Below are 27,468 nucleotides of genomic sequence, written 5' to 3' on the forward strand. Positions count from 1 at the left end.
ACATGACCCGAACCTTCTCATTTAATCCAAGAAATACATGGAGGTATCATTATCACGAAGAAAGTATCCTGCACACTGTGAAAGTAATTATGATCTGCTAAAATGTCAGATCATTTTTTGTGTAATGACATAAAAATTAAAAACTTTAGTGCAGCATATCTACAACGACTAATTGTGTTAGGATTTGTTTTCCTCCGTTTCACTATCCTAAGAAAATACTATTTTCACCACTTGAAGTAACTTCCTTCTTATTCTATAAAATTTCTTCTACCATGTAAGGGACCCAAGTATAACAGAAAATGGGCTCAAAGCCAATTTTAAAACATCAAGGTACTGGTAATATGATAGCTTCCTTAAAAGAAAAAGTGCTGTATTTTCTTTATTTTGAGGCTCAGGCAAGAGGCTAGTCAGTTCCAGATCCTGAAGAGCTGATTAAGTCCACACCCGAGCACTTTCCTTATCAAGACACCTTGGACTTGCCCTGTGTTCCTGGCACCTGATACCACACAGCTGTCCTTCCTGCGACGCAGAAACCAAGAGTTCCTTCAGAGGAGCCCGTCCACAGGGCGAGACAGAGCAGAGCCACCTCCTCACGGGCACAAGCTGCTCCTGAGCTCAGCTGCTGTCTCCTGCCCTGGAGCAGCTTCCTGGGGGCCCTGCTGGCAGCTGCCCCTCTGGAATGTGAGTAACTGTCTTGTTACTTTTTCTTGTTGCTGAGACAAAATACCTCACACCTAAATTAAGGAAGGAGAGGTTTATTTATCTCCCAGTTTGTGGAGATTTCAGTCCTCGTTCGGCTGGCTCCAAGGCAGGGTGGAGTGGCACAGGAGCAACAGCTGAGAAGGCAGAAGACAGCAAAAGCAGCAAGAGTAAGACCAGGGAAACAAGCCTCTTCTCCTCCCTTATACTGTATGCAGGATACCTGCCCACACGGTCTCCACGCCCTCCTCTTGCACAGGCTCAGATGTTTACAAAGTGAGGACTGTGGCTCCCTGCTGAGTTGCAAGGTTAAGCTTCTAAACTTCAGTGGACACAGTGCATCTGCCTTTACAGTAACTCTTCCGCTCTTCTTCTGCCCAGGCGTCCCTGTGTGGTGACTCCTCCTCAGAAAGACCTGGGACCTCAGCACTTGGTGCAGAGAACCCTGAGTATTCCAGGATCAGCATTCTCTCTGGGTTCCTGAGGGCAAGAGGGAAGAGAGAGTTTTCCTCACTGCGTTCCTTAACAGAATTGCTGGGAGGCCTGTGGGCTTTTTATTGGCATTGTCTACTTTTTAAATTTGAGTTTGCTTTTATTGTTACCATCCTGTTTTAATAACCATTTTATAAATTTAGCACGGAAAATGGGCTGCTTGTGCCCACGTCCTGTGAGTGTGCACACCCCTTTCCAAGTGAGATTGTGTCAGCGCCTCCACCAGCAGCGCTCGGAGCAGCTCCGTGCCCCCTTGGCTCCAGCGCTGCCCGGCTGTCCCCACAGTCCCGCCCTCTGTGCCCTGGGTCTCCTGCCCGCTGCTCCGAGTTTCCTCCCCCAGGCCCGGGGCACGGAGCACCCCGACTGGACCTTGGGCGCGGCCCCGCCCACCCAGCACGGCTCCTCTGCTGCAGCCTTGCTGCTTGCGTTAACTGTTCATCATGCTTCTCCACAGTCAGAGCAAACACCTGCCCTCACTGGAGAGCACTTCGGTGCCGTCTGTACGTGGGGAAATGTGAATGAGGCTGCGAGGAGAGTTTATGGTCCTGATTGTACCTGGAACCTGAGATAAGCCAGTGTGGATAAGAAATGGCGCACTTTGCTCAGTCGGGTGCTGGTGCTGTCAGATTAGCGCTGCATCAGATCAGCGCTGCTCCAGTCCCACCAGAGGGTGAAATTCTTATAAATCCCCGTGCTCTGACTGGGCCTCATAATTGTGTAACGTTGCTCCACAGTTCTATGTGGGGGTTTCCAATGACTGTAATGTTGAAATATTAGAAAGATTAAATGAGTAGTTCTTAATTTCAATTCAGAAAACCAGTTCTGCAAGTAAAAAGAGTTCAGGGTCAGTGTTTTCCTTACGCAGTGATGTTTTAGGTTCATCGTGATATCACCCACCCTGTCACAGCTGTCATTTATTGTCATTGGTCCTTTAATGTATAAAGGATGGAGTAAGAGCACTCTGACCCTGCTCCAGTCCCCTGCACATGGCTGATCTTTCCAGGACCCAGTTTCCCCTTTTCCTGCAGGAGAGTGACCACAGGGGACCAACCTGGACCACGGCTGTGACAGAGCGAGGACAGGGTCCGACCTCACCCTGAGCCACCGGGATGCAGCGCTGGGCCCCGAGCTTCAGGCCCCTCCTGCTCTGGCTCCTGCTGCCCTGGCCAGGCGCAGGTGAGTGAGGAGGAGCCGGCGGGCGGGACCCCGCTGCGCTCCCCGCGCACAGAGGCCTCAGCCTGCGCTGCCCCCGAGGTCTGGGCCTCAGCCGGGCGCCCTGTCTGTCCTCCTTCCTTCCCTGTCTCCTCACTTTTGAGGACGGAATGCTGCAGCTCCTCTCACTTTATTAACACAGTACACGTTACCATGTTCAAGGGATCTTTTCTGAGTACTTCTTTTCAGTTTTTCACCTGATCTTTTCTTTTTTTGTTTTTTAAATTTATTTTTTATTTTTACATGGTTACAGTACATTGTAATCACAGTCACCCTGGAAGATCAGTCCGTGTACACAGCACATCTTAATTCTCTTCTTTTCTCCTTCCCCTGCCCAATTGCACAGCCCTATTTCCATATTTTTGCATTTCTTTTCCCTTGAACTCTTCTCTGAAAACCTTGTCTGAAGTTGACCCTTGAAACTGCATGAATCTCTCTAAGGTCACGTGCTGCCCCTGCTGGGCACCCGGAGTGGGACCCGTGTCCAGGGCCAGGCTCTGCCCACACCGCTGCGGCACCTTTCACGGGGTCTTTGATTTGTTTTCCGTTTTGTTTTTGAAGATATCATTTCATCCTTCATCCTCTTTTTTATCTCACATTTGGCTGTGAAAAGAAGGAGTCACAAGCTCTCACATTTCTGCGGTTGTCATTTCTAACAGGGTTGCGATCCACCTTTGAGTTCTTAACAACTGCTCCGGGTGCAAAAAGAGTGTAAGCTCCTAAGATTAAATACCATTCCTGACATGGAAACTAGTGGGATTTTGGGGTACCTGCCCTGTAGACAGGGCTTGATTGAAATAAGTATGATGCTCCATTTGAAATGAAAAACACCAAAGTGAAAGTGAAATGTCAGGACATCTGAACATATACTCTCTCCTTATTTTAATGAAATATATGTAACTGAGCAATAAAATGCATAAACACAATTTGACAAAACATACGAGACATTTTGTGTTATAAAATTAGCTGCTGTCTTCCCAGAAAACATCATTCATTAACCCACTAAGGGGCAATTCACACTTGAAGGAGGGATTATTAAAACAGGAGAAAAAGCTTCCTAATTGGATACACATTTTTTAAAGTTCAGTTAGACTTGTCTAAGGACTTAAACAGATTTTTCCCAACAAAGATAGAAACTCAATACTATCAGTGAGCAAATAGAAATAATCAAGTTTATTAGTAACTAAAAATGCAAATTCTACTGAGATGCAGTATTGTCCAATGGAAAGCATTCAGACATTAAAAAGAAACAAAGGAAAAAAAAATACCCTTAAATACGTGGAAAAACATTTCCCTAGTAATTTCCTTTCACTTGTTTTTCCTTAGAAAATATTTAGGAAAAAAAAGGATAAAATGAAATAACAATGTAAACTATAAACTCAGAATGTCAAAAATAATCTATGGAAATGAGCATGTTCTCCTACAAACTAGTATTAAAAAGCTAAGTCTGGTGAATTAATTTTGCAGTGTCTTCAAATTTTACAGGACCTATACTAAATTTTCATGACTCTGGGTCATTTAATCTCTTTTTATAAATAAGTGCTCTAGAAAAGAATTCCATTTAAACACTGTACCTACAACTCAGACTCACCACACGCCCTGCGGATTCGTCCCAGGGAGACCTGCGCTCCAGGGATTTTACTAGTTTTATTCCTCCAAGGGTCGTGGAATCAAGCTCATCAAGCTCATCTTCCTGCTTCCCGGTGTCCACATGGCCAGGGGAATCCTAACTGTGTGGAAGGCTTTCTCTGCCAAATTGACTTTTCTTTTCATCAGTATTTTAAAAGGCAAGTAGTACTAAAAGTCTTTTTAAAATTAGAATTTCTACTCTTTACCCTCATAAAATTCCCTGCAGTCTCATCTGGGTGTTGCATCCAGTACTTTCATATTCCTAAACACATGAACGGCAGCCACACTGCCTTTCCCTCTCTCAGGCAGGGACTTCCCAGGTGAGAGACCTCTGCTTATCCTTCCCGCTCTCTTCTCTCTTCCTCCTTCACAGTTACTCATGCTGAGCGCAGGTTTAGGTCTCACTCACACTCGGCCTTTCCCCAACCACGGAGCGCCGTCCCTGGTAACACAGGGGGCTCACCAGGCTCTCTGTCTGGGGAACACTTCATTTTTCCTGAAGCTGGCATCAGCCTTGGTTTTTTCACTTCCATGGTGACAATAAGTTTTGTTTCTTCTCAATATTTCAGTAGTGTCCTATGTTTCTGTGATATATATTTTATATATTTAAAATTTGTGTTTTATTCCTAGTATTCTCCTTCCACTATCTTCTAATCCTATGCACCAATCTGGAATTTTCCGTTGCTGCTTTCCTGTGTGGAAATCCCTATTCTCTGGATCTTTATCTTGGTTTACTGCTGTGTTTTACTGTGTTACGTTTCCTTGTAAGTCAAAAAGGCACTGTCTTAGTCGCTTTCTCATTGCTGCGACAAAATCCATGACTCCACTTAAAGGAGGAGAGGTTTCTATTTGCTCCCATTCTGAGCCGCAGTCCGGCGGTCGCAGTGCAGCACCGCGTAGCCGAGGGGACTGGGGGAGGGGAGGCGCTCAAGGCCTGTGGGACAGGAAGCAGAGAGTCCAGCCTTCCTGTGTCACCCTCACAGCGACTGTCTCTCAGCGCCCCTGCCTCCTGACAGCCCGTCAGCTGTGACGGCCCTGTGATCTCACACCTTCCTGAAGGCCCTGCCTATGATCAGTTGGGGCTTCATGGGAATTTCTAGATATAAACTGTAATACAGGTGCAAAGGCCATCCAATATATTTCTAATTTCACAGTGACCTTCCAGCCTCAGCCTCCTGAGTGCTGGAACAGGCCTGGGCCACCATGCCAGCGCTGTGTGGAGTACTGCAGGTCAGCCCTGACCCAGCTGCAGAGTGAGCGCAGGACAGACAAGTCCCAGTGCTTCCCCTGTGGCCCCAGCAGACTGCTGGCCCAGGTGGCCTAAGCTCCTGCTCTGCTGAACACAGGTAGAAGAGCTCCTGTGTGTACTTCTGGGGAATCATTAAAGGACAGAATCTCCTGCCCACCTGCAAAAATGCCTTCCCCGGTGTAGAAGGAACTACACAACTTTGTTAAGTATTAAGCCACGCAGGAGTGTTCTTACAGAAATTAGCAGAGCAACACCTTTTGCTGCACATCTTCCTTCCTACATTCATCTTGAAATCGAAGTGGACGTGATATCAGTGAACTATCTTTTCCCAAAGGAAAATAGAGCTTTTCCTAATTTTATGTCACACCGACAGATGCTGCTTGGAGTTTAGCGCTAGCGTTCACCTGCGCAGTGCAGGAAGGGCGGTGTTTCTCTCCTCCCGGAGCTCACGCTCTCATTGATGTTTCCCGGGCCCTTAAGAAGGGTGTGTCTGGGCTATAAACTCCGAAGAAGCTCATGGGGCTGAAAAGGTTTACATCTCAGAGAAGGGAAAGGAAGTTTCTAATGAAAGAAGGAGAAATGAAGAACTTTGCTTGGAAAACTTAAGAAAAATTCCAATATTCTTAACTTTTTATTTTTCATAATGCCGTACACAGACACCCCCTTTAAATTTTATACTATTTTGTACACATCTTTTTGTAGTCACTTTCTTTTTAAAAATTTAATTATTTTTGTTAGTACATGTTTACAACTCATGCAGTTTACACCCATCTTGGGAGTGGTCACGTGTCACACTGCACGCAGCTGTGTCTTCTAGTCTCCTCCCCTCCCCTCCCCCTCCTCTGGCTCCCTATCACCTCGTACAAACTAGTTGACATTGTGTGTCTTGGCTCACGGTGTGGCACGGAACGTCTGCCCTGACTAGAGTTATTAGGATCCTGGGCATGCACATCTTTATTCCTCTCATTTCCCCTCCCCCTCCTCCCCCTCTCCGTGCCCCCTTGGACAACTTCCCCACTGGACGACATCTGTCCCCTGGTCTCTTTCTGTCCACCCTTTATCATCTTCTGTGTTGCTCCTTTGCCTCACTCAAACGAGCAATACCACATGTTCCTTAAGCTTGTGAGTCTGTTGTTTTCTGAAGCAGTTTTAACTCTGTCCCGATGTTTTGCCACAAGAATTGCTTCAATTTGTGCCAACATCCTCAGATTCAGTCTTGCAACATTTCTATACAATAGTCCTTGGACTTATTCTCCCTTCTTCATCTATTCTCCAGATAACGGACAGAACCTAGACACCTATTAAATCAGAGTCAATGAAAGCACAAATATACAAGAGTAGCCATGTAATATACTCATGATTCCATAAAAAATAATGCCATGTTACTAAATAACTCAAGAGACATAAAGAGCTTAAAGCAACAAGATGTCTGATGGGAACACAGATGAGATATTCCAAAGAGCTGCTGCATATGTGATTCCCAAGTAGCTTCTTTGCCTGATTGTAGTCTGAGTGTTCACACCCAGTTACACCTGTGCCCCTCCACCGCACAGCCGGGGTTAACATGACTCAGGACCTCTTTCTGCAGGGTGCAGGCCTTTTTGTAGAGTCTGATCAGCCTGAGTCCTTGGGTAAGGAACTCCCCCTGTCCCTCTCCCCGGGTGTGGTGGTGGATTTGCAGTCAAGTTCACCGGCTTTAAATTACCCACTGAGTCAGGATTATTCCTACGCAATCAATTCCAAGGCAGGTGTAAGAGACTAATGCATTTCAATATCAGCTACCTGGCAAATTGAGAAATAACACACCACAGGCCCTGATCTGGGGGCTCCGATTTTGGGTCTCCCTTTAGCAGTGGGAACACAGCACCAGTGTGAGCCTCCAATCCTGAGTAACTCAGGACAACTCTGGTGCCAGATCGATGGTCCTGTGTCTGTGACCTCCAGTCCCCACCTTTCGGCGGGACTCACTGCCATCTGCCCTCCTCTGCCCACAGCCTCCAGTGGCTAACTTTCCCTCCCCGACCCTGGGACCCTGGCAGTGTGAAGTCCCCAGGGGGCTGCTCTGGGACTGAAGTTCAGACTCCAGCCCTTCCCCACAATGTCTTCCCAGCCAAGCCTGCACTGCAGGGCTGTGTCCTGGGCATTTGTAAGGCAGATACTCACCACCGTTACCACTGAAGGTCACTCAGGACAGAGCCTCATGTTCTTCCCGCTGTCTCCCACGCCAGACTTCAGACCCCTTTTCCTGGAGAAGCACAGCTGCGGGAACTCACTGCTCCGCCATCTTGTCCTCTCTCCTCTGTGTTTCTTGTTGGTGTTCCCTGAGTCTCTCCAATATGGCTCCCCTCTCCTCAGCTGGGTGGCATCTTCCAAATCTTTCCTTCTCAGTGGGTCTTTCTGCAGCTGCTATGATGAGACTATTCCTCTAGCCATCCACATTGAATCTCCTAGTCCAGACTCTTGCTCCGTCCATGACCATGTCTGTCGTTGGACTGACACTTTCTTGACCCATGGAGAGAGGACATGAGCCAGCCCCACAGTGGTGGGGGCTGAGCCAGGATATGGGATCCACAGCTGTGCAGCTGACTGGATACCAGCCCGTGGGTCCAGGCATTCTGCTCAGGTCACGTATACTAATTTTATAAATGAGAATAGAGAATACCTTTCCATGCTTTGCTTAGAAAAGCACTAGTTTTGTCTATAGCAATACACCCTGTGCGTGCCCGATCTCGTCTGAACTGTAAGCTGAGCAGGGTGGGGACTGGTTGGTACTTGCATGAGAGGAAAACACCTGGCTTATATGATTACATACGCAGAGTACTATATGCTTTCAAGAAAGAAAATATTTAAATCCATTCTAAAATTTTCATTTTATATCCTATTTTTATGTGTTCTGTGGTAAGGCATTAAAGCACTCACTGATTGAATTTCTTCATCTGTAAAATAAGAATACTCTGCAACACTCAGGGTGATAAGATTGAAATATACTGCCTCATACCAATTTGACTTACAACCCTAAGCAAACTGTAAAAAACTTAATTCAGCTTACGGTCCTGTGAACATCGCACAGCCTGATGCCCTCTGATCTCTTTGACTAAAAGTAAACCCACACCTCCTACTTTAGCTCTGCTCTTCAGCTGTCCAAGCTCATCCAGATAGATGATCTGGTGTAATTCCTGTCCTATCAGAAAGCCACCGCCATGCCTGCCACACTCAGCAGTGACTCTGTCCTCTTCTTAATCACCTCCAGGGCAGTTCCAAGTGAAGGGACCAAGCTCATCAGTCACTGCCCGGGTGGGAGAAGCGGCTGTGCTTCCCTGCCACCTCAGCCCACCTGCGGATGCTCAGAACATGGAGATCAGATGGTACCAAGCCCACCAATCGGCACTGGTGCACCAGTACAGGGATTCTCGGGACCACACGGAGCAGCAGAGTCTAGAATTCCAAGGGAGGACAGAGCTCCTGAGGGAGAACATCACCCACGGCCAGGTGGCCCTGAGGATCCATCCCGTCCTCCCTGCAGATGAAGGACAGTACAGCTGTGTCTTTCTAAGATCCACACAGCCCAACCAAGCACAGTTTGAGCTGCTTGTCTCAGGTGAGCTCTGAAAATGCTAAATTGATATTTTTCATCCAAGCAGGACTCCACTGTATGTTTGGAAAATGTGGCTGGGTCTGTACAATCACCATAATGGAATGCCAGGTGTTAGGGTTCAAATTCATCTAATTAGTATTTATAGAGTGACTTATTCTTTAACAGAAGAAAAATATCATTTTTCTCTGACAATATAGTTGCTGAAGGGCAGGTTTGATCATGGAAACTACTATGTTCTAACTCCAAGGGTCTAGGAAGCCATCTCAGTCCAGGGATTTCCTGCTCACTTGCTAGGCCCAGAAGGAGGTGCACGGGGACAGGAAGGACTGGGCAGCCCACTCTCAAAGCCTGGGTTTCTGCACCTCATTTGCTTCCATCCCGGCTGTGCTCTTTCCTATCATGTGTGCTCCTGCCCGCTCTTTCCCCGACACCCTGAAAACTCGAATCTCTCCAGAAGCCTGCGCTGTGAACTTCCTCCTCCCCAGTCATTGACTGCAGGGAAACGCCTGTCCCGAGCAGGTGGAAGGCTAAGGGAGGGTTTGTAGTTCAGCCATGAGCTGAACCTGAACTGCCTACTCTACAGATGTCACAGGGCCATCCACTGAGCTCAAGGATGCGTCTGTCTTTGTCTCCTTTCAAATGGATTCAGCAGAAACCAACCAAAACATCGCTAGCAGCAAAATCCTGAACTCAAGATGCAGGAAGAGCTTGATCTTCAGGTTCACCAACCTCCGTGGGTCTCCTGTGCTTTCTGTCTGTGACAATCTCTGAAAGCCAGAGGCTGCTGGGAGAATAATCTGCCTTGCAGCATTTCTGCCTGGGACCTAAGTGACCTCTTTCTCACAGTTACATAAAAAGGCAGAAAGTCATACAATTCTTACACATTTGAGAGTCTCCTGAAAAGAGACTTGCTGTCAAGTTTTTTACAGAAAAATTCTATGTTCACTTCCTGCTAACCTGAAATCTCATGGCTCTCCTGACACAATCTCTGTGGCCCTGAGCAGAGGTCAGCCCGTGCGTGGGCTTCGGAGGCCCCCACCCTTCAGCAGCTGCACTGGAGTCCACCCTGCAGGTGCTCGCTGCATGCAAAGCAGCAGCACTGGCCAGATGCACTTGCCCAGGCGCCTGCAGGGCTGGCTGAGCCTGACCGTGCTCCTCCCCCACCCAGCCTCACCTTCCGGTGAGAGCTTCACTCTTCTGTGGGGACACCTGGGGAGACCCCGACACACCATTCCTAGAGGCTCTGCAAACACTCTCTAGAATGTGTGCCACTGTGTCCAGTAAACTTGTACTTATGTAAATAAAAACCCTCATGAGCGGCCGTGGATCTGAGGCTAGTGCCTGCATGCATCTCCTGGCCCATTCCTTCCTTCCTCTGGAGCAGCCCAGCTTGTCCTGTCCCAAGGCTTCTCTTCTGGCACAGAGCGATTCCACACTGAGTAGGAATCAGCTTCCCCTGGGCTCCACTTTATTTCCGCGTACTCAGCAGCACACACTTCCCATCCTGAAGATCCTAGTTGGGCACCAGCTGTCCTACCTGCCCTGGAGTTTGTTCTGACACTGATTCCCAGAGCACCTGCTAGGGTCTTTGTTTTGATCTCATGGATCCAACAGGAGAGTTTTTCAGAGACATCACCTCTCTGAGTTCTACAAAGGGGTTAGGCAGGAGGGGTTGTAGGTTCAATCTAGGTACATCAGGCACAACAGAAATTTAAATTAAAAGGAAGCCAATGTCAAGCTTTTAATTTCCACTGTTTACATCTACCAGAGACAATGCACTTTAATCCCTCCCACTTCACTATAAATCCAGAGCAAACTCAGCCTGTCCAGGAGGTTCATTTGGTTTTCTCACGTTCCATGAGCAGTGAGATACGGCGAAACCTTGGTTTGCAGACATAATGTGTTCCACAGACACGCTTGTATCCAGAGCACTTGTGCATCAAAGCAAATTTCTGCTTAAGAAATAATGAAACCCAGAAGATTTGTTCTACACCCCATATAAAATGATTACAATATTGTAGTGAGAACAAAATACAAGGTATAAATAAAAATAACAAATTATCCTGCTCTTACCTTTGAACAGCTTTCCGGCTGGTGTGAGGGAGACAAGAGAGAGGAGGGTCATCGTGTAGGAGACTTTCACTGTCACTAATAGCATCAGTGCTGTCTATTGACTCAGTGGAATCTTTTTCTTTTTATGCAACTTTAACAACAAACCTGTCCACTGTCACTGGCTTTTGTCTCCTTTGAGCATCTTGTGGAGATGTGACACTGTACTGTTCTTAATCAGAGTCTTTGCTAATACCACTAGAACTTATTCTTGTGGTTTTCAACAGAAGTTTGCACCGTTTTCCACATTTTACACGTGTCCCTAATGTCATATGAAATGAGGGATTCTTCCTCCATTTTTTTCCTCCTCCTCTGCAGAAGACATCTCCTGAGTAACCTCTGGCATTTTGGACATGATCACATTCAATCCCAGAAGGAGATGGAGAGAGACAGAAAAGGAGAGAGAAAGGGAGAGAGGCCATCGGCTCAGCTGTGACACTACTCTTACTGGCAGACATCACCTGTTTGTCAAGCTAAAGGCTTTTTAGGAAAGTTTAATAGATTTTGGAACACTTGTAACGCAAGTCACTGAAAACGTTAGCTTCTACTGTGTTTTGGATTTGTGCCCCTGTAGTTAAGTACTACATTTGCAGATGTAAATTTTTATACTGTGTCCTTGAGATTCAAAATGTGGAATAATAACCAATCACAGATATGTTCTGCAGAATCCATGTTTTTCCACAGAAGGATTGGTCCCTAAATTCACTGGTGTCTTCTTTCTATATTCTCCAGGAAATTGTCTCTGTTTTTAATAATGTGGGAAACATTTCAGATTTGTTGTCTTTTCTCTTATGATACACTAGAAAAATTGCATCCTATGCTGATCCAGTCTTCTTCCTTGCTCCACATGAGCACATCTCAGAGGACACCTGAACCCCTGGGCTGATTGCTCAGAGCTGAAGCTCATGGACCCTCTCAGGAGCTGTGCTTTCTTAGTCGTGTGGCCACCGACCCTCATTTCTTTAGTCTGCCCCGTCCTCCTGGAGGAGCGCAGTGAGGCCCAGGTCAGGAATCTGTTCCTCCTGGAGATGCGGTCTCTGCAGGGACCCAGAGCCTCTCCCTGCCTCCTCCTCACTGTTTCCCTTCAAGGAGACGCTGTGCTGCCCTCAGCAGGGCTGCTCTCCTCCAGAGCTCAGTGCTGCAGCTTCCCCTCTTGCTCCTGACTGCGTTTTCCTCTCCCCACCTCCTTACCCGAGACCGGTCCTGTGGACAGACACAGCACGGGAGCAGGTGAGGCATCTGCTGTGTGCACCGCCCTGCTGCACGCTGGGCTTCGTCCTGACCCAGTGCTCCTGCGAGGAGCAAGAAGCAGTGAATCTGGGGTAGAAGAATGGGTGGACACTGTGAGGTCTCCCTGTCCTTCAATCTGAGATGCCAGCACCCCTCAGTGAAGCCGTCCTGTCCACTTTGAAGAGGACCCAAGCCAACCGTAGAGAGGGAATTGGAGCTGAAAGGGACGGCTTGCTGCCTTCCTCTCATGTCACTTGGTGCAGTATATGCAGGGCACAGCCAGCGCATCGCTTCCGTCAGCATCTTAAGTCCAGTCCTGAGTACTAGGCGCACTAGGCCTGTGACCTGCTTAGCTGGCAGTGGTGCTCGCAGACAGGGACTGCATTTCAACATGCTGCTGCAGTATGGTGTTCTACCTGGTGCTGTTCTGAAAATTTAACTGGATTGACAACAAGTAAAATGGAGCAGTTTTTAGTTTCTACAACCATGTTGCATGTGCTTCACACACACACACACACACACACACACACACACACACACGTTGCTGGTGTGTGATGGACTGCACCACGCTGACAGGACCGCCCCCACGTCACAGGTTCCTGTGGAAAGTTTTGCTGCAGATCAAGAAGAGCTAAGTGAGTGCTGTGAGATCAACTGTATTTTACACAGAAAACCAAGGGGTGCTGTGTGATCTGCAGCTCTCAGCTCCAACTGGACAGAGTATCTCACCACCCATCTCAGGAGTCATCGGATGGAAGGATAAATAACCCTTCCGAGGGGAAGGAGGAAAACCAAATGAAAGATACAGGACTACTTGGTATTGGATATTTTGCTAAGTGCTGCTATGCTTAATTTCATTTATTTAAGCCGTTGTGTGGGGAAATACTTTATGGCCAACATTTCTATAAACCTGTGTTTGCAAACACAGAGTTGAGATTCGAAAGAGAGGTTAATTAGTAAGCCCAAGCTGACTGGACCATCTGACATGTTTCTAAATTCACAGAGTAGCATTATTTTCCCTTTTGTGATTCCTCCAGCCTCAGGTGCCCCTCCTCACATCCACATTCAGCCTGCGCACACCGGGAGCATTATGCTGACCTGCTCATCCTCGGGGTGGTACCCAGACCCTGAGCTCCAGTGGAGGGACCCACAAGGACGGCCCCTGTCACCTGACTCTGTGAGGAATTCTGTACAGGATGATGGCCTGATCCACGTGGAAAGCTCCGTCACAGTGGAGGAAAGCTCAAGAGCAGATGTGTCCTGTTCCATCAGGAACCCTGTGCTCAGAGAGGAGAAGAAGGCGAGTCTCTCAGTGGCCGGTGAGTTCCCTCAGATCCCTCATCGTGCGATGTCAGCACCTGGTGGGGAGGTGCACTAGCGATGACCCTGATGGAAAGACTTGAAGAATGGTCCAGTTCACACACTTCCAACTCTTATTTGGCAAGCCAGGTAAATATACCTGCTTTTCTCTATTTTATTTTTTTTGCACAGTGAAGCATTATGTCACTTCATAATAAATGATGTCATGGATAAACAAAACATGTAAGTATAACAGAGTATTTTGGAATGTGTTGAAGTTCAAGGCAAACTTGTCAAATGACATTTACAAGGGCGAGTCCTGCATAACAGAGAGTTTATTCCTCCTCATGTCACATCAAGTTGAAGTCCCGGCATTGCCACCTGTTGGCCCTGTGACACTGGACAAGTACTGGCCACTGTCTGTCCAGTCCGCTGTTGAACAGCAATAACCCCGCTGTCTGTGTCGTTAGACCGTGGTGAGCAGTGAGTCACGTCAGGCATCCGAGGGCGGAGAAGAGCTGCACGCCGCAGTCTGCGCTGTGCTCCGTCCACAGTGACCGCTCCCAGGAGTCCCGTGTGGCTCGGATGCTCCCTGCAGCTTCCGTGACTGCTCTCCTCAGTCTCGGAGGAACTGCGGAGCCTGTGGACTCGCTGCTCACTCCCTGTGCATTTGTCCTCTCCAGCCTCAGCTTTTGCCCCTTTCTCTCCTTCTCCGCCATCTCCCTCCCCACACAGCACCGACGCCCATGGCGCTGACTGCTGGGCTCCTCTGTCTTCCCACAGCAGCAGTTCCTGCTGGTCCCCGACACCTGCGCCCTTTCCAGGAGCCACGCCCAGCTCGGCATGCGCTAAGTGCTTCTCTATGCTCCCTATTTATTTTGAATTTTATTTTTCTCTATCTCCAAGTACTATATAAACTTGTAGATATTGCTTTCTCACTTTGAATGTCCTCACTAGTCAGTAAGTTAATTAATGCCAGAATATATTCCCAAATTAATATAGAAATTAAGAACTAGTAAAAAAATGTCCTTCATGTGATTTAGTTTGGCAACATACACTCACTAAAGGCAGTTATAGAGAGAGCTTATAAAGATAAAATTATGTATCAGAGGAGTAAGCTTCTAGTGTGAACTTTAGAAAAACAAAATCTGAGGTGATGCAGTAGCCCACATGTTGTAGTTAGGCTTTCATGCCAATAGAGGATGGCAGGACATATTTGAGAGAATAAAGAGTTGTAGGTAAAAATACAATTGTCTTAGGGGTTGGGGATTTAGCTCAACGGCAGAGTGCCTGCCTGGCAAGCACAAGGTCATGAGTTCAATTCCTGGTATTGGAAGACAAAAAAAAAAAACAACAACAAAAAGAAATATAATTTTCATTAATCCTAAAGCCAGAAAACTCCTGAAACCTGTATGGTAGAGCATGAGGTAGATAAAGAAGGCATCTTTATATTTATATAATTTGAACTAATTATGCATAAGCAATTAAACAGCAATTATCTGATTCACTTATTAATACATAAGCATGTTTTTCAAATTATGGAATGAAAATTGTTCGTGAATGAGAATGTCCTCATTTCTCTTCTGAGCTCACACCATCACACAGGTAAACTCTGACATCAGAGTTGTTCTTTCAAATTTAAGTAACTGACAGACAGTCACACCTTTCAGATGAACCCTTGCTGTGAGCTGGAATTGCCTTTCAGGTGTGGACTTGACATCTACATGTTTTATCCTCTGACACCAGTCCACATCCCCGCTGTAATTGTAGAGCGTCCCCACCTGAGTCCTCAGCATAAGGTTGGGCTCACAGCTATGGACAGGTGGAAATAATTGGACAGAGAGGACCCAGGCAAGTTCCCTTGAAGAGTGAGGGGAAGGGTCTCCCCTCCACTCTGTTTATTGTGAGTATGGAGAGTGAAAAATAGGGTAACATACTTTGCTTTGTTTTGCTTTATTCCTTATGCAGAAGAAATAAAGCAACAGCGCAGTGTACTTGTACTTATAAATACTTTTGTGTACTTGTGTTCGGAACACTCAGTGTACTTGCATTTATGGATACTTGCATGGTACATGTATAAATATGGGATTCAATCTGCATGGTAGATGCATGAATATCTGTTGCACTGATTTCTGTATTCAGCATGTTCACGTATCTCCTAAATTATTTAGGGTCCTCCTGGGTCTCATCGGGGAAGCAGGGACACCGGAGACTCTCAGATCCTGAGTTCCTCAAAGTCGCAGTGAGGTTGAGGCTCAGCGTCTCTGCCCTGCTCTCTCCCTGGAGAAATCATCCCCGGACTCGAGCCCAGCAGCCGAGTCAGTCGGTGTCCCGCTGGGTACAGCAGCTGCTTCCTGTCTTTCAGAGGCCTTGTTTCCCCGGGTCAGCGCCTGGACAGTGGCACCGCCTGTGCTCCTGGCCGTCATCTTGATGATCACCTGTGTTGTCCTACTGAGATCTAGAAGAGCCCAAGGTAAAGGGGAAAACAGCGTGGGCTGACTCATTGGTGGTGGGATCGTGGGACAGTAGTTATGTATAAGTCAAGAGTGAACTTAGAAAATCTTGTTCATCTAAATTTCAATGGAAGAACCCCGAGGAGGAGGAACTCTTTGGTTTGCACAGTCTTTGCTCTCATCGGGGATTTCTTCAGTGTTTTCTCTCTTCCCGGTCCCTCTTCTCTTGACTATTTCTGGACTGATCCTGCCTCTCCCATGGGGCCCAGGTGACCCTCATCCTAGAGGGTTCCAAGTGCCCCCAGACCCACAGCCATGCCCCTCGTGGTCACATGGCAGGGAGCTAAGTAGCTGGACAATGAGAGGCCAGGTGTCCTTCACCACGGCTACCAGGGGCCTGCTCAGCGTCCATCTGGGTGTGCAGCTCAGTGTCCAGCTCAGTGTCCAGCTCAGACCTGACTGATACACAAATACCAGTTTAATGGTAGGGTGCTTCTTATTTATATACTTTTTTCTTTAGAAAATTAAATCCTGTGGTGTTTTTCACGTTTTATGTTATAAATGTCATATGACACCCAATTTTCACGAACCCTCCCGTGTCTTGTAATTAGTCTCAGGCTTTGCTGGCCTCTCTGGGCACACTAGGTCCAGGTGAGCAGAGCAGCCTGGTTTCTGATCATGAGGCAGCCTGGTTTCTGATCATGCTCTGTGGCCAGAGCAGCCTAGTGGAGCCACCACGGCCACCCAGCCAGATGACCCTTCACCTCAGGAGAAAGGAGAAGAGTGAGGGGTCCTCAGGAGACCATAACATTCAGCGCCCATCAGGGAACGCATGAAAAGTACAGGAGATGATGAGCTAAAAGTTACTCTGATGTTGCTCTCATGTAACACAAGCCGTTGTCCTTCTTCTCCGGAGCCTCCGCCTGCTCCACCTTAGCAACTTCACAGGAGGTGAGCAGAGCGAGCAGACCTGAATGTAAGTGTGGAGGGGCTCACAGGCTGCACAAATGGACACTGAGATCCGTGTGAGGACAGGGTCTTGGGAGGCTGAAGCTGAGATCCAATGAGGTTGCTCCTGCCGAGAGCCAGTAGCCTCTGACCACTCCATGCACCAGTGCTAAGCGTGTGCAGCTGGGAGGAGTGTAGTCATCCTTAGCCAAATGTTCAGTGAGAAGAGCTTTTGGCAAGATATTTATTATATGAATTAGCTAATCCAGGAGACATACTAGATTTTTATTTAGTTAGCATAAAAGTAGTTCTTCTGGGGTCTTTTTTATTTCGTTTGTTGCTGAAACACAAACAGAGATTATTTATTCAGGATGATCGAGTGGCCAGGACATGGAATCCCCATTGGTCCTAATTCTCCTGCCAAGCACCTGTCACCCTGGTGGTTGAATAAGCATCAGGCTCAGATTAATACATGGTCTGACCCAGCTGAACCGGGTACAGTTTTGAAATCCTTTAAGTTGAGGATCAGAAACCTGCCTCGTTATTTTAGAGACACTAGGAGATGTGGATTACACTTTTAGTCCCAAGAAAGTGTACAAGGCTGATGGCTTGACTTGACCATCCAAGATGTACCCTTCCATGACCAGAGGTAGATTAAGTGACACCTTTTTCTTTTTTCTTTTTTCTGGTTCCGGGAATCAAACTCAGGACTTTGGGCTTGCCAGGCAGGTGCTTGTGCCACTGAGCCATGTCCCCTGCCCTAAGCAACACAACACCTTTTGTGTGCTGTGACTCGTAACCGTTTTCATTACTCCAGATTCTTTTCATCATTTGCTAGGCCACTGCCTCAATGCATGGTGAAGAATTGAAAGTCTTCAGACCTATTTTAGAAAAATCCTTTGAATGTTCTGAGAAGAATGTATTGGTTATTATTTCCTGCTCACCTATTTTCTCACATGTGGAGCTGATCATTGCCAAATTTTAAGAAATGAGGAGAGCCTATTAATATTCATGATTTCCAATGAGTGCAATCATACACACAGTACATTTTTCACTTTGAGTTCTAACTGCTTTGCTCAGAAAATGCAGTCCATCTCTGTGCCCACCAGTGCTGAACTGTCAAGTCTCAGGCTAAAAGGTCCCTTTTGTCAAAGAGCATAAATTCTGGGAGGGGATGAGTGTATTGTGAGTAAGGAGAAGAAAAAGTTGGGTCACATACTTTGGTTTTGTTTTGCTTTATTCCCTAGGCGGAAGAAATAAAGCAACAGCACAGTAAGTGATACTTGAGAGGCAATATTTGAATCTTTAAAATCAAGTAACAGTCCACAGCTTATGCACTTTTACAGTTGTAAGATAAATGAAATCTACATGTAATAGAATGCCTTCTTTTAATCTGAAGTGTTGTTTAGAGACAACTCAAATATCTTCCTACTAATTTTTATAAAGCAGTTGTACTTATCGCATGGCGAAGGTTGTTAGGGGTATATAGAAAAACAACCTGCTTCATTTAAACCACATGAGCACCTGGAATCTGAGGTCTTGCATATCCCATTGGATGAGGACCAGTGGCTTTTTCTTTATAGAGTAATTGCCTGCCTGTTGCATGCGCTCTGACAAAGAAACAGCAGAGGTAACTGGTATCTGAACACTGATGGGCGTGGTGGCGCATGCGCATACTGACATCGCTCTGGAGGCTGAGGCTGGAGGAGTGCCAGGAGTTCAAGGCCATCCTGGACTACGGAGTGAGAAACATTTCAATAAAAAGAAAAGAAAGATAGATGTAAAAATTATGCTTTTGAAGTAAATTCGAAGCTAGTGTTTTATAAAGGCTGTGGAGCAGAGTAATTACAGGGCTCCTTGAGAAAACAGTGCGAGCAGAGCTAGAGGTCAGGAGGGACTTGGCTGAGGCAGTGAGACTGGATCTGAGCTCCGAGCTGAGGAAAGTGTTGGAACATAAAGGAGAAAACCAGCAGGAGCAAGGCAGGAGCGGCCTGCAGCAGGAGGAGCTCTGATTTCATCAGAGGAGACACACATTAGCCAGGTGATTGCTAAGAAATGAAAAGTAGGTTAAATGCCAGGAAATATAGCATCGCATCGCCATGAAAACAGCTTGATCAATTTTGTACAAAATTGCCCAGGCAGCAGAGACTCCATCAGCCTATGGTGATCTCTATAAGAAGGGTTGTTCCTATCCTAGGATAGGAAAGAGACTTCCTTGTAAGGAGTAATATTTTCAGAGAGAAGCAAGAGGGAATCCCCTGAGAGGAGAACATTCTGAGAACTGAATAAATCACACCAAAACTCCACCCATGTGTAATTACGCACTATTTTGTTACTGGCCTCCACAGTTATAAAGTGAATTTGTTAATCACCATATAAATTAAGTAGTGGGGTGCTGGGGGTTTAGCTCAGCGGCAAAAGCGCCTGCCTGGCAAGCGCAAGGTCGTGAGTTCGGTTCCCGGTACTGGAGAAAAACCGAAAAAAAGAAAAAAAAAATAAATTAAGTAGTGGGTAGTCCACTTAATGAGAACAGTTTGGGTGAGAGAGAGAAATTCTCTGTGCCTTGTGTGGTTCTTTTTCATGTTCAGTCAGCAAGGCAGTCACTAGCTTCTCTCAAGGTGGACAACGTGCATAATATCAGCACTCATTTTTAAGATGTGAAGACAAATATGAGATATGAGGACAATCTGCTCCAGACTGACAGTGCAGATCTGGGTTTAAGTGAAATTGTGATACTTAGTAACTTTGGTGCTCTTTCAAAAGACATCATGATATCAACCTCCTCGAATATATATCTGACTTCTAAGTGGTCATGGTGCTGGTGTTTGTGACACAAGGTTACACTCAGGATTGAATGCTGACACATCTAAGCACCTTGACTCAGAGGCAGTTTCTCAATTCTTGATAGTAGTTGTGCAGCTAGTGGTCCTGGAAAGGAGACGGTTTTATATCTACATCTGGATCCCAATGAAATTACGATTGATCTATGATATCTACTTAGGGATCATGAAATTTCTTCCACAAAAGAACAAGTTCACCCATTAAAATCATTACATACAAAACAAATTATCATGAGAATGAACATTTTCATCCTATATGCTTGTTGAAGTTAAAAAGACTCAACCAGCATGTACTCCTAATTTTAATGTTATGATATTACAAACATCACGTGCCCTAAATCATTAACTTACCCTCATAGAGTAACAAAATAACTATTTAAAACTTATTGTAACCCTATGTTCACTGTTCTCTCCTGATTGCTTTTGCTATGTGCTTTTCAGATGCACTCTAAGAAACGTGGTGCTCGTTTGGCATTTTATATTTAAATAGGTCACTTTCCCTTAGGAAGCCAATCTCTACATGAGCTCATGAACTTGACAGTGGGGTCTTTGCCCAGGAAACGCTCTTGGCTGACTCTGTGACCATGGGGGAGGACAGGTTCTCCTGTTTCCATCACAGCCCAGGGTCAGAGGCAATCACAACTCAGCAGCAAACACGAGTTATGACACCCAGGATTCTTTCACCATAGTCAATGGAATGAGGGCAATTTGCTCTTTAAATTCTACATTTTTCTTGGAAATAAAGTTCACAGAGTGCAGATTCGAAGTACACTTCCCCTGGCTCTTCATGTCAGAAAGCTGCCCCTGCCCTGTTCCAAAGGGGCCCAGGACCCTGTTCCTCCCACACAGTGTCCCCACCAAGGCTCCAAGCCCTGCGGAGAGCTGCGTCCTGCTTACTCAAGAGACCCCAGTCTACCCCAGCTTCTCCTGAGCCCCGCAGCTAAAGACCCTGAACTGCTGCTCCGAGCTGCTCCTGGTGAGGCTGCTCCCTCTGGGGTGAGGAAGCTGCTCCCCAGGTCCTGCTGTCTCTCTTCTCTCCCAAAGCCGAGCTTCTCCAGGCTCACACAGCCTTGTGGACAGCAAATTTTAAAACTAAATTAAGGAAAAGCACCATCAAAAAGCTCTCAGAGAGTTTATGTATCACCTCTGCCATTGTAAACATCAGAAAAATTCGGGCTGTGGACCTGGCTGCAAGTATGAAGATGCTTGTAACCTTGCCTTTCTTGTTTAACTTTTAAATTACACTCAGTGTTTCAGGTTTTCCATCTAAATAAATCTTTTCCCATAGACAAACAATTGATTAAATATGATCAGGCTCTAGATCAACCTCCCCAACACAAATCTATCCAGACTGAATTTATCTTGGCCACATTAATCCCAATATGAAAGCCTCTGCAATGGTATGTTTACATTTCCAATAATTCTGCTAAATTCCTTTTCCTTAAATTGAATTAATACTACTTCGGAGAAAAGGATATTTGGAATTCAACATACAATAAAACCACAGCTATGAGAAGGAAATCATTTATTTTTAAATTAATAAGTCATATGAAATTATTCCAATCAGAAAAGTTATTTTGTACTCATCATACTTTTATTGTCATTTGTCAAACAATCCCATATACTACACACTGCAGTTTATAATGATGATATATATGTAAGTAAAATATAAGTAGTCCTATCTCCTATGTTTGATACTAAAAAATAGCAAATGCTAAACATGAAAGATAGGGAAGAACTGGCAGAAGAGATGAGAGTGGAGGGGTGGACAGAGGGCCAATGGTCAGCACCACTGCAGGGAAGTTTAGAATTTGCATATTTATCTTCTAAGTGGTGCAGAGCGCGGCCGGGTTCTGAGTGGAGAGAGGGCAGCACTGTGATCCCATGGCCTGGGCTGTAACGTGACTGCACCAGAGTCCACTGACTTGTGAATTAGAGTTCAGTGAGGGAGCCGTAACTGTAAGACTCAAAACTCTAACAGAGACGGTGGAGGGAGGACAGAAAACAGCGTCCTAGTGCTTTGGTGAGATTGGAATCAGGGCCTGGGGAAAATCCAAGGTGGAGCAGGAGATGAGGGGGTGAGGAGGAGGGCAGAGGGAGTGGCCCTGTTCCAGCCTGGGCATCTGTGGACACTGTCCACTCCCTGACCGGAGATCCAGCGCATTCTCAGCTCCTACATCTGATCTTTTATTAATTCTCCTCCAGTAATGATCTCTTGCAGGTCACAGCCCCGTTTATAATGGGACAGGGTCTTGTGTGACATTGGACCAAGAAAATGTATCTAGGATTTCTTATGTTTTTAATTTATTGCTTTGTCTTTGGCTGTTATATCCAGACACTATTTTTTTTTTTTTTTTGGTTTTTCTCCGGTACCAGGAACCGAACTCACGACCTTGCGCTTGCCAGGCAGACGCTTTTGCCGCTGAGCTAAATCCCCAGCCCCCTCCAGACACTATTTAACTTTACACATTCGCTCACAAGGCTGATTTCTATGTCTTTATTTTTTACCAGAGGAAAATTTAAATATTCTTTGTTTTATCATTAGGAAAAACTTTGCTACATCAGTGCCAAGAGAGGACTAGCTCAATGTACATTACTAATAAAAAGAAATATCATCTAGCTATTTGATGGCACTGAGTGATACTTACTGATTTTTATGAGCAAGTACTTTAAAATTACTGTCTCCGTGACTGTGACAAATGATGAGGTAGATTTTTTTGGATTGTATATTTGTTGTGGAATAAAAATATTCTGGATGTAAGTGTGAGATACCTTAAGTGATTAAATGCAGGTAAAGGAAACTAGTGAAATGTGTTTTCTTTTCTCTGACATTTCCAAGTATATGAACCTATTTTTCTTCTAAGAAATAATTGTAATGAAACAGACACAAAAATCCCCCTCCGGGAGTGCTGAGGTCCCTTTCTGTTTTATATTCCACTTTGCTCCCTGCACTGGGCTGTAATGAAGGCTGCAGAGGTCTCCTTGTGAGAGGAGAGACTGCACCTGGCTAGAGCTGGACCTCAGAAATGTTTGCTGAGCATATAGGAAATATTTGTAGTAAACTCAGGAATCTGGTGAAGATATAAACTGAACTAATGGACCAATAGGTTAGCAATAACAAGCTGCTTGTGAAACTTGAAGGTCTTAAATAATACTGCCTTAATGGTATTATTCCTAACAAGTCTGGTGGTGTTCCACATAAAAATTGAGGACAAGTGGCCCTTTTTGTCCTCTGCTTCAAAGTCCAGAAAGCTCAACAAATATTTCCATATATTTTAAAAATCATATCAAGACAAAGGCTAGGGAAAATTTTCTTAGGGTTTCAAAAATTCATATTCCTTTGACATTTTTAAAATTTACATTTTAAGAGAAAAAAACATAAAAACAGTGATACAGAATTTCAAAACAAGATAATATGAGATTAACAATGGTAAATATATGGCATACTGTTATTTTCAAAGTAGTTGCTGAGATTACAAGATATAGGCATGATAAATCAATCAGACAATATAAACACAAACCAGTCCTTTCAATGAACTAATAGAAGTCAGTGGTATAATTATCTTATCTATCTTATGTATTTTTTCTTTTCCCTTTCTTCTTCTTTCCTTTCCCTCATCCCAGTTGTTCTTTGTTTTTGAGCAGTTTCTTCCCCTTTCAGAATGTCTGTTGTACATTTTGTATCTTGTTTACTTTTAGAGAGACTTACTGAAGAACTTGGTAAATTGTCTTCTTTCCAGGGCTAAACTGAAAATTCAGTCTGTGTGTTATCAAAATACTTATCTCTCTGTTTGATCATTTGCAGAACAAAGAAATCTTCTGGAAAAGAACGGTAAGTACAGTCCTGATTCTCACCACTGACACCCCACACCTGTTACCTACATCGGCCCTGCCTGCCCAGCCACTCCGCTAACTTTTATGTCTCCATCTAGTTGTAGGTCTGAAGACAGCTCGAGGATTTGCAGGTAATTGCAAAGGAAACAACCTAAAGTGACTTCATGTTTGCCACCTCACCTGTGTGGGATTCTAGTGTGAAAGGAAAGGTTTTGCCCAATAATCTGGAAGATGCATGTGAAGCAAGAAGCGTCTTGATGTTGGACATGTGCACCTGAGGTTATGTAAAAACCAACACACTGAAGGTGGGAGATGTGAGAAAACACTCTTCAATGAATAGACAAGGGACTCATGCTTTGCTGTGCTTTCGCATATGCCTGCCATATCATCTTGTACAAAGGGAAGTTTCACTTTCTCTCAGGGTTCTGGAAGTTTCAGGTCATGGGCAGTACGTGCTGTGGGTTTCACTCCTGAGTCAGGGCAGCAGTCAGGGTGGGAGACAAGCAGAACCACTGACCACAAGGCGGAGAAGAAAACAGGAGCAGGGCGCCCAGTTCTCCTGCACAGGCTGTGCCCGGTGACCCAGGGTTTTCCACCAGGCCCCACCATTGAAAACCCCTCCCTTCCTAGTAGCACCGGGATGTGAACCCAGGCCAAGGAGGATTCCAGACCCGCACACAGCACCTCACAGAGCACAGATGCAGGGAACTCACCTCAGTGCCAGGGCAAGGTCTGCGCCAGTCAGGAGCAGGGGGCTTCCCCTCCCTGACCCAGGGGCATCAGCACCTGAACACCTCAGAGTTATGAAAGAGCCTTGAATATAGGAAAGTCTCCCCTCCTCCTCTTGGCTCCTGTAGCATGACATCCTTTAGGTCTGTCAGGCTCTCCCTCTACGTTCACATGTGATGGCTTTTCTCCTTCAAAGAAAGAAAACCAGTTAACAATAACTGGTATTGATTTAATTTCTCCATTTGCTGTTACACTGTCTTTTCTGTCTTTACAGAAAGCCTTAATAAATAGCTGGGAATCCTAATTCTCTCCAATGTTCACCACCTCACTCTTCCCCATTATGACCTAATAAGGGTCCAACCCTAAACACAGCCCCCCGGCCCAGCAGTCCTCACCCTCTGGCCCTGCTCCTTTCCAGCTCCCTCCTTCCTCTCCTCCCCTCACTCTCCTCCCTGCCCTGCCCGGGTTCCTCCCCATGAACACTTTCTTGGATACTTTTCTCTCGTTGCTGGGACAAAATACCTGATGCCCAAAATTAAGGAAGGAAGGGTTTATTTCGCTTGCAGTTTCTGGAAGTTTCAATCCGTACTTGGCAGATTATAAGGCAGAGTGGCACATGGCAGAGAGCTACCGCTCCTGGCCTCTGAACACAGCAAAAGCAACAAGCACACACCAGCGAGGAATGGGGGAGGAATGGCCTCAAGCAGCCTCTTCCTCTTCCTTACATATGCAAACTATCCACCCTAGGGTGGGTGTAGCTCTCACACCCATATTCAATCAAACTCTAAAAGCCTGCCCCATGGCTGCATGAGGCTTTGGGGGGACACAGACACAAACCATAACAAACACACTGACCACGCTGCTCTGTGCTGCTGTCCCGTGGTCTCCTGCTCCCTCTGTGGCAGTTTGCCTCTCCCCGTGGACGCCGTGTCCTGTGTGAGAACCCGGGAAGCACCATAGGCATCAGATCACTGGTAACACCTTTCCCAGGTGTCGGCCCCATGTCCCCCATTCCTACCAACCGTGTCCTCAGAAACTGAGGTGACAGCACAGATCAGGTCCAGAGGTGAAGGGTTTTGAAGGGGTTTCCCTGAAAGGAAAGATCTCTGCACCTGTAGATGGGCGGGGTCATGGGCCGTGGGCTGTGGGAAGGACTCCTGGACCCCTGTGCTGTGTCCTCGCCCCTCCTTTGACAGCACTCACATAATCCAAAGCTCTTTTCTCAAGGCCTATGGGTAATGGGTCTCTTCCTTTTTTGCAGAAGACATAGTTCTGGATGAAAACACTGCTCACCCTAAGCTCTTTGTGTCAGAGGGTGGAAAACGTGTTGAATATTTGTCGAGAGAGCGAGCTGTTCCTGACAGTCCTGGAAGATTTACTTCTCTCCGAGCTGTGCTGGGTCAAAACACCTTCTCGAGTGGGCACCATTACTGGGAGGTGGATGTAGGAAGAAACGAAATCTGGACGGTGGGACTGTGCTCGGATTCAGTCAACAGGGAACTAAATTTTGAGGATATTCATCCTGAGAATGGTTTTTGGAACATAAGCAGGATTTTTAATAACTACCAGGCTCTTTTTCAATCCCGTGTTGATCTTAAGGTTGTAGCGCCTCCCTTGATAGTGGGGATTTTTCTGCAATATGAGCAAGGACTGATCTCTTTCTTTGATGTGAAGCAATTTAGTATACTCCATACATTCACAGGCAATTTCACGCAGCCCTTGAGGCCATGTTTTCTGATGAAACGTCCCTATCCAGGAGTGTGTCCTGCCCTTACCATCCTCCCAGTGTGAGCACCAGAGGAAGCTGCCCCCCAGGAGCACAGCTAAGGGGCCTTCCACAGGCTCGTACCCACGGACCAGGACAGCATGCAGCGTCCCAGCCAGGATGCCGCAGGGCAGGGCTGGGGGCATCGGTCACTAAAGGCCCAGGCTGCTTCTTAGCCGTGTGGATAATTAAGTATATTCCCTGTTATTTGGCCATTTCCACTGCTCGCCATGCAGCCCACTTCCCCTTAATACATTTTCGTCTGTCCTTCCTTTGAGAAATGCAGCTTCTTCTTCTCCCCGATTTGCGCATGAGATTCTGAAGAGCTGTCTGCTTCCTCAGTAGATCACTGCCGTGCATTTCTCACCGTGCTCTAGAACAGAGTGACAGTATTTTTATGTTTTGCCAATAACTGTGGCTTTTTGACTGGTAAAATGAGGTGCTGCTTATTTGTCTAACCACATCTGTGCTAACATCAGTGCACGGAGACCCTAACTTAAGGATAGCCACATTAAGATCGAATCTTACCAGCAAGAATGCTTGCAAAGACGTTTTCCAGTACTTCTCAATTTTCTTGTCCTGTTTAAGTTTTAAAATATTTACTTGACAATGATATATATGGAAAATATAAAAGATGATTTATTGATAGGATATGTATACACTATGTAATGTTTACCAGAATCATACTAAGAGCCATCACCTCCCGTGCTGGGTAGTGAAACTCCAGAACACGTCCACCCTCTAATTCAAAGTTGTGCCCTTTAACTGTGTTTCCCTGTTGCCCCCCTTACCCCATTTTCTGGTAAACAGTTCTTCACTCTCTACTTCTATGGACTGAACATATTTTATAAAATATTTAGATTTCATATGTACTTTGGTTTATTTAATAAATGGCCAGACAACTGGATTTCTCAGTTCAAGGACATCCCCGCTTCTTGAAGTAAAAGGCTGCATTAACTGGGAGTACTGAATAGAACCAAGTGGTCTCCAGCATCCATCATATTCAACAGTGGAAGTCTACAGGCCACCCGTGCTCCAGCCTGGGGAAATCATTGACAAATCTCAGCGAGGAAAGAGGACACTGAACTCTCACACACTGGTGCTGGGACTGAAAACAGTGACAAACTCCATGAGAATGTTACTGGAAGATTTTCATAAACACACAGTCAGCCTATGACCAGCATCCCCACTGCTAGCTTTGTGATGTAGACAAATGGAACATGAATCAAGAAGCTAGCACAAAAATCTCATAGCAGCTTTTTATAATTTTGTAAACACTGCAAATGTACTCAACTCTCATCAAAATAATTTAAAAACAAGTTTCAGTGCATTTATGCAATTGAATATAATTGTAAAACAAAAAACTGCTATTACAGTGAATAATA

The 27,468-nt window shown here is 45.8% G+C and overlaps 1 protein-coding gene across 3 annotated transcripts; it reads left to right on the top strand.

Moving 5' to 3' along the window:
* The first annotated feature begins 423 nt into the window (after window positions 1-423).
* On the top strand, window positions 424-27,468 carry LOC102029023 (butyrophilin subfamily 1 member A1-like). Of its 3 annotated transcripts, XM_013509720.1 has the most exons (9): window positions 424-681; window positions 2,220-2,367; window positions 8,532-8,879; window positions 13,253-13,534; window positions 15,880-15,987; window positions 18,163-18,187; window positions 23,561-23,587; window positions 23,688-23,720; window positions 25,580-25,691. In XM_013509720.1, the coding sequence occupies exons 2-9, from the start codon at window positions 2,301-2,303 to the stop codon at window positions 25,596-25,598; spliced, it is 909 nt and encodes a 302-aa protein (XP_013365174.1). In that variant the 5' UTR covers window positions 424-681; window positions 2,220-2,300; the 3' UTR covers window positions 25,599-25,691. The 3 variants fall into 3 exon arrangements, with proteins under 3 accessions (XP_013365174.1, XP_013365172.1, XP_013365173.1); XM_013509718.1 differs by lacking the exon at window positions 18,163-18,187 and having other exon boundaries at window positions 25,580-27,468; XM_013509719.1 differs by lacking the exons at window positions 424-681; window positions 18,163-18,187 and having other exon boundaries at window positions 1,891-2,367; window positions 25,580-27,468.

The sequence above is a fragment of the Chinchilla lanigera genome, unplaced genomic scaffold (assembly GCF_000276665.1).
Source record: "Chinchilla lanigera isolate Chin_1 unplaced genomic scaffold, ChiLan1.0 scaffold00180, whole genome shotgun sequence".
Classification (NCBI taxonomy): Eukaryota; Metazoa; Chordata; class Mammalia; order Rodentia; family Chinchillidae; genus Chinchilla; species Chinchilla lanigera.

What these genes read in the sequence shown, in the direction of transcription:
- LOC102029023 (XM_013509718.1), top strand. Translation starts at nt 2,301, where the DNA reads ATGCAGCGCTGGGCCCCGAGCTTCAGGCCCCTCCTGCTCTGGCTCCTG. An exon ending in GGCGAGTCTCTCAGTGGCCG is followed by an intron (nt 13,535 to 15,879) that starts GTGAGTTCCCTC and finishes CCTGTCTTTCAG; the next exon opens with AGGCCTTGTTTCCCCGGGTC. An exon ending in GACAGCTCGAGGATTTGCAG is followed by an intron (nt 23,721 to 25,579) that starts GTAATTGCAAAG and finishes CCTTTTTTGCAG; the next exon opens with AAGACATAGTTCTGGATGAA.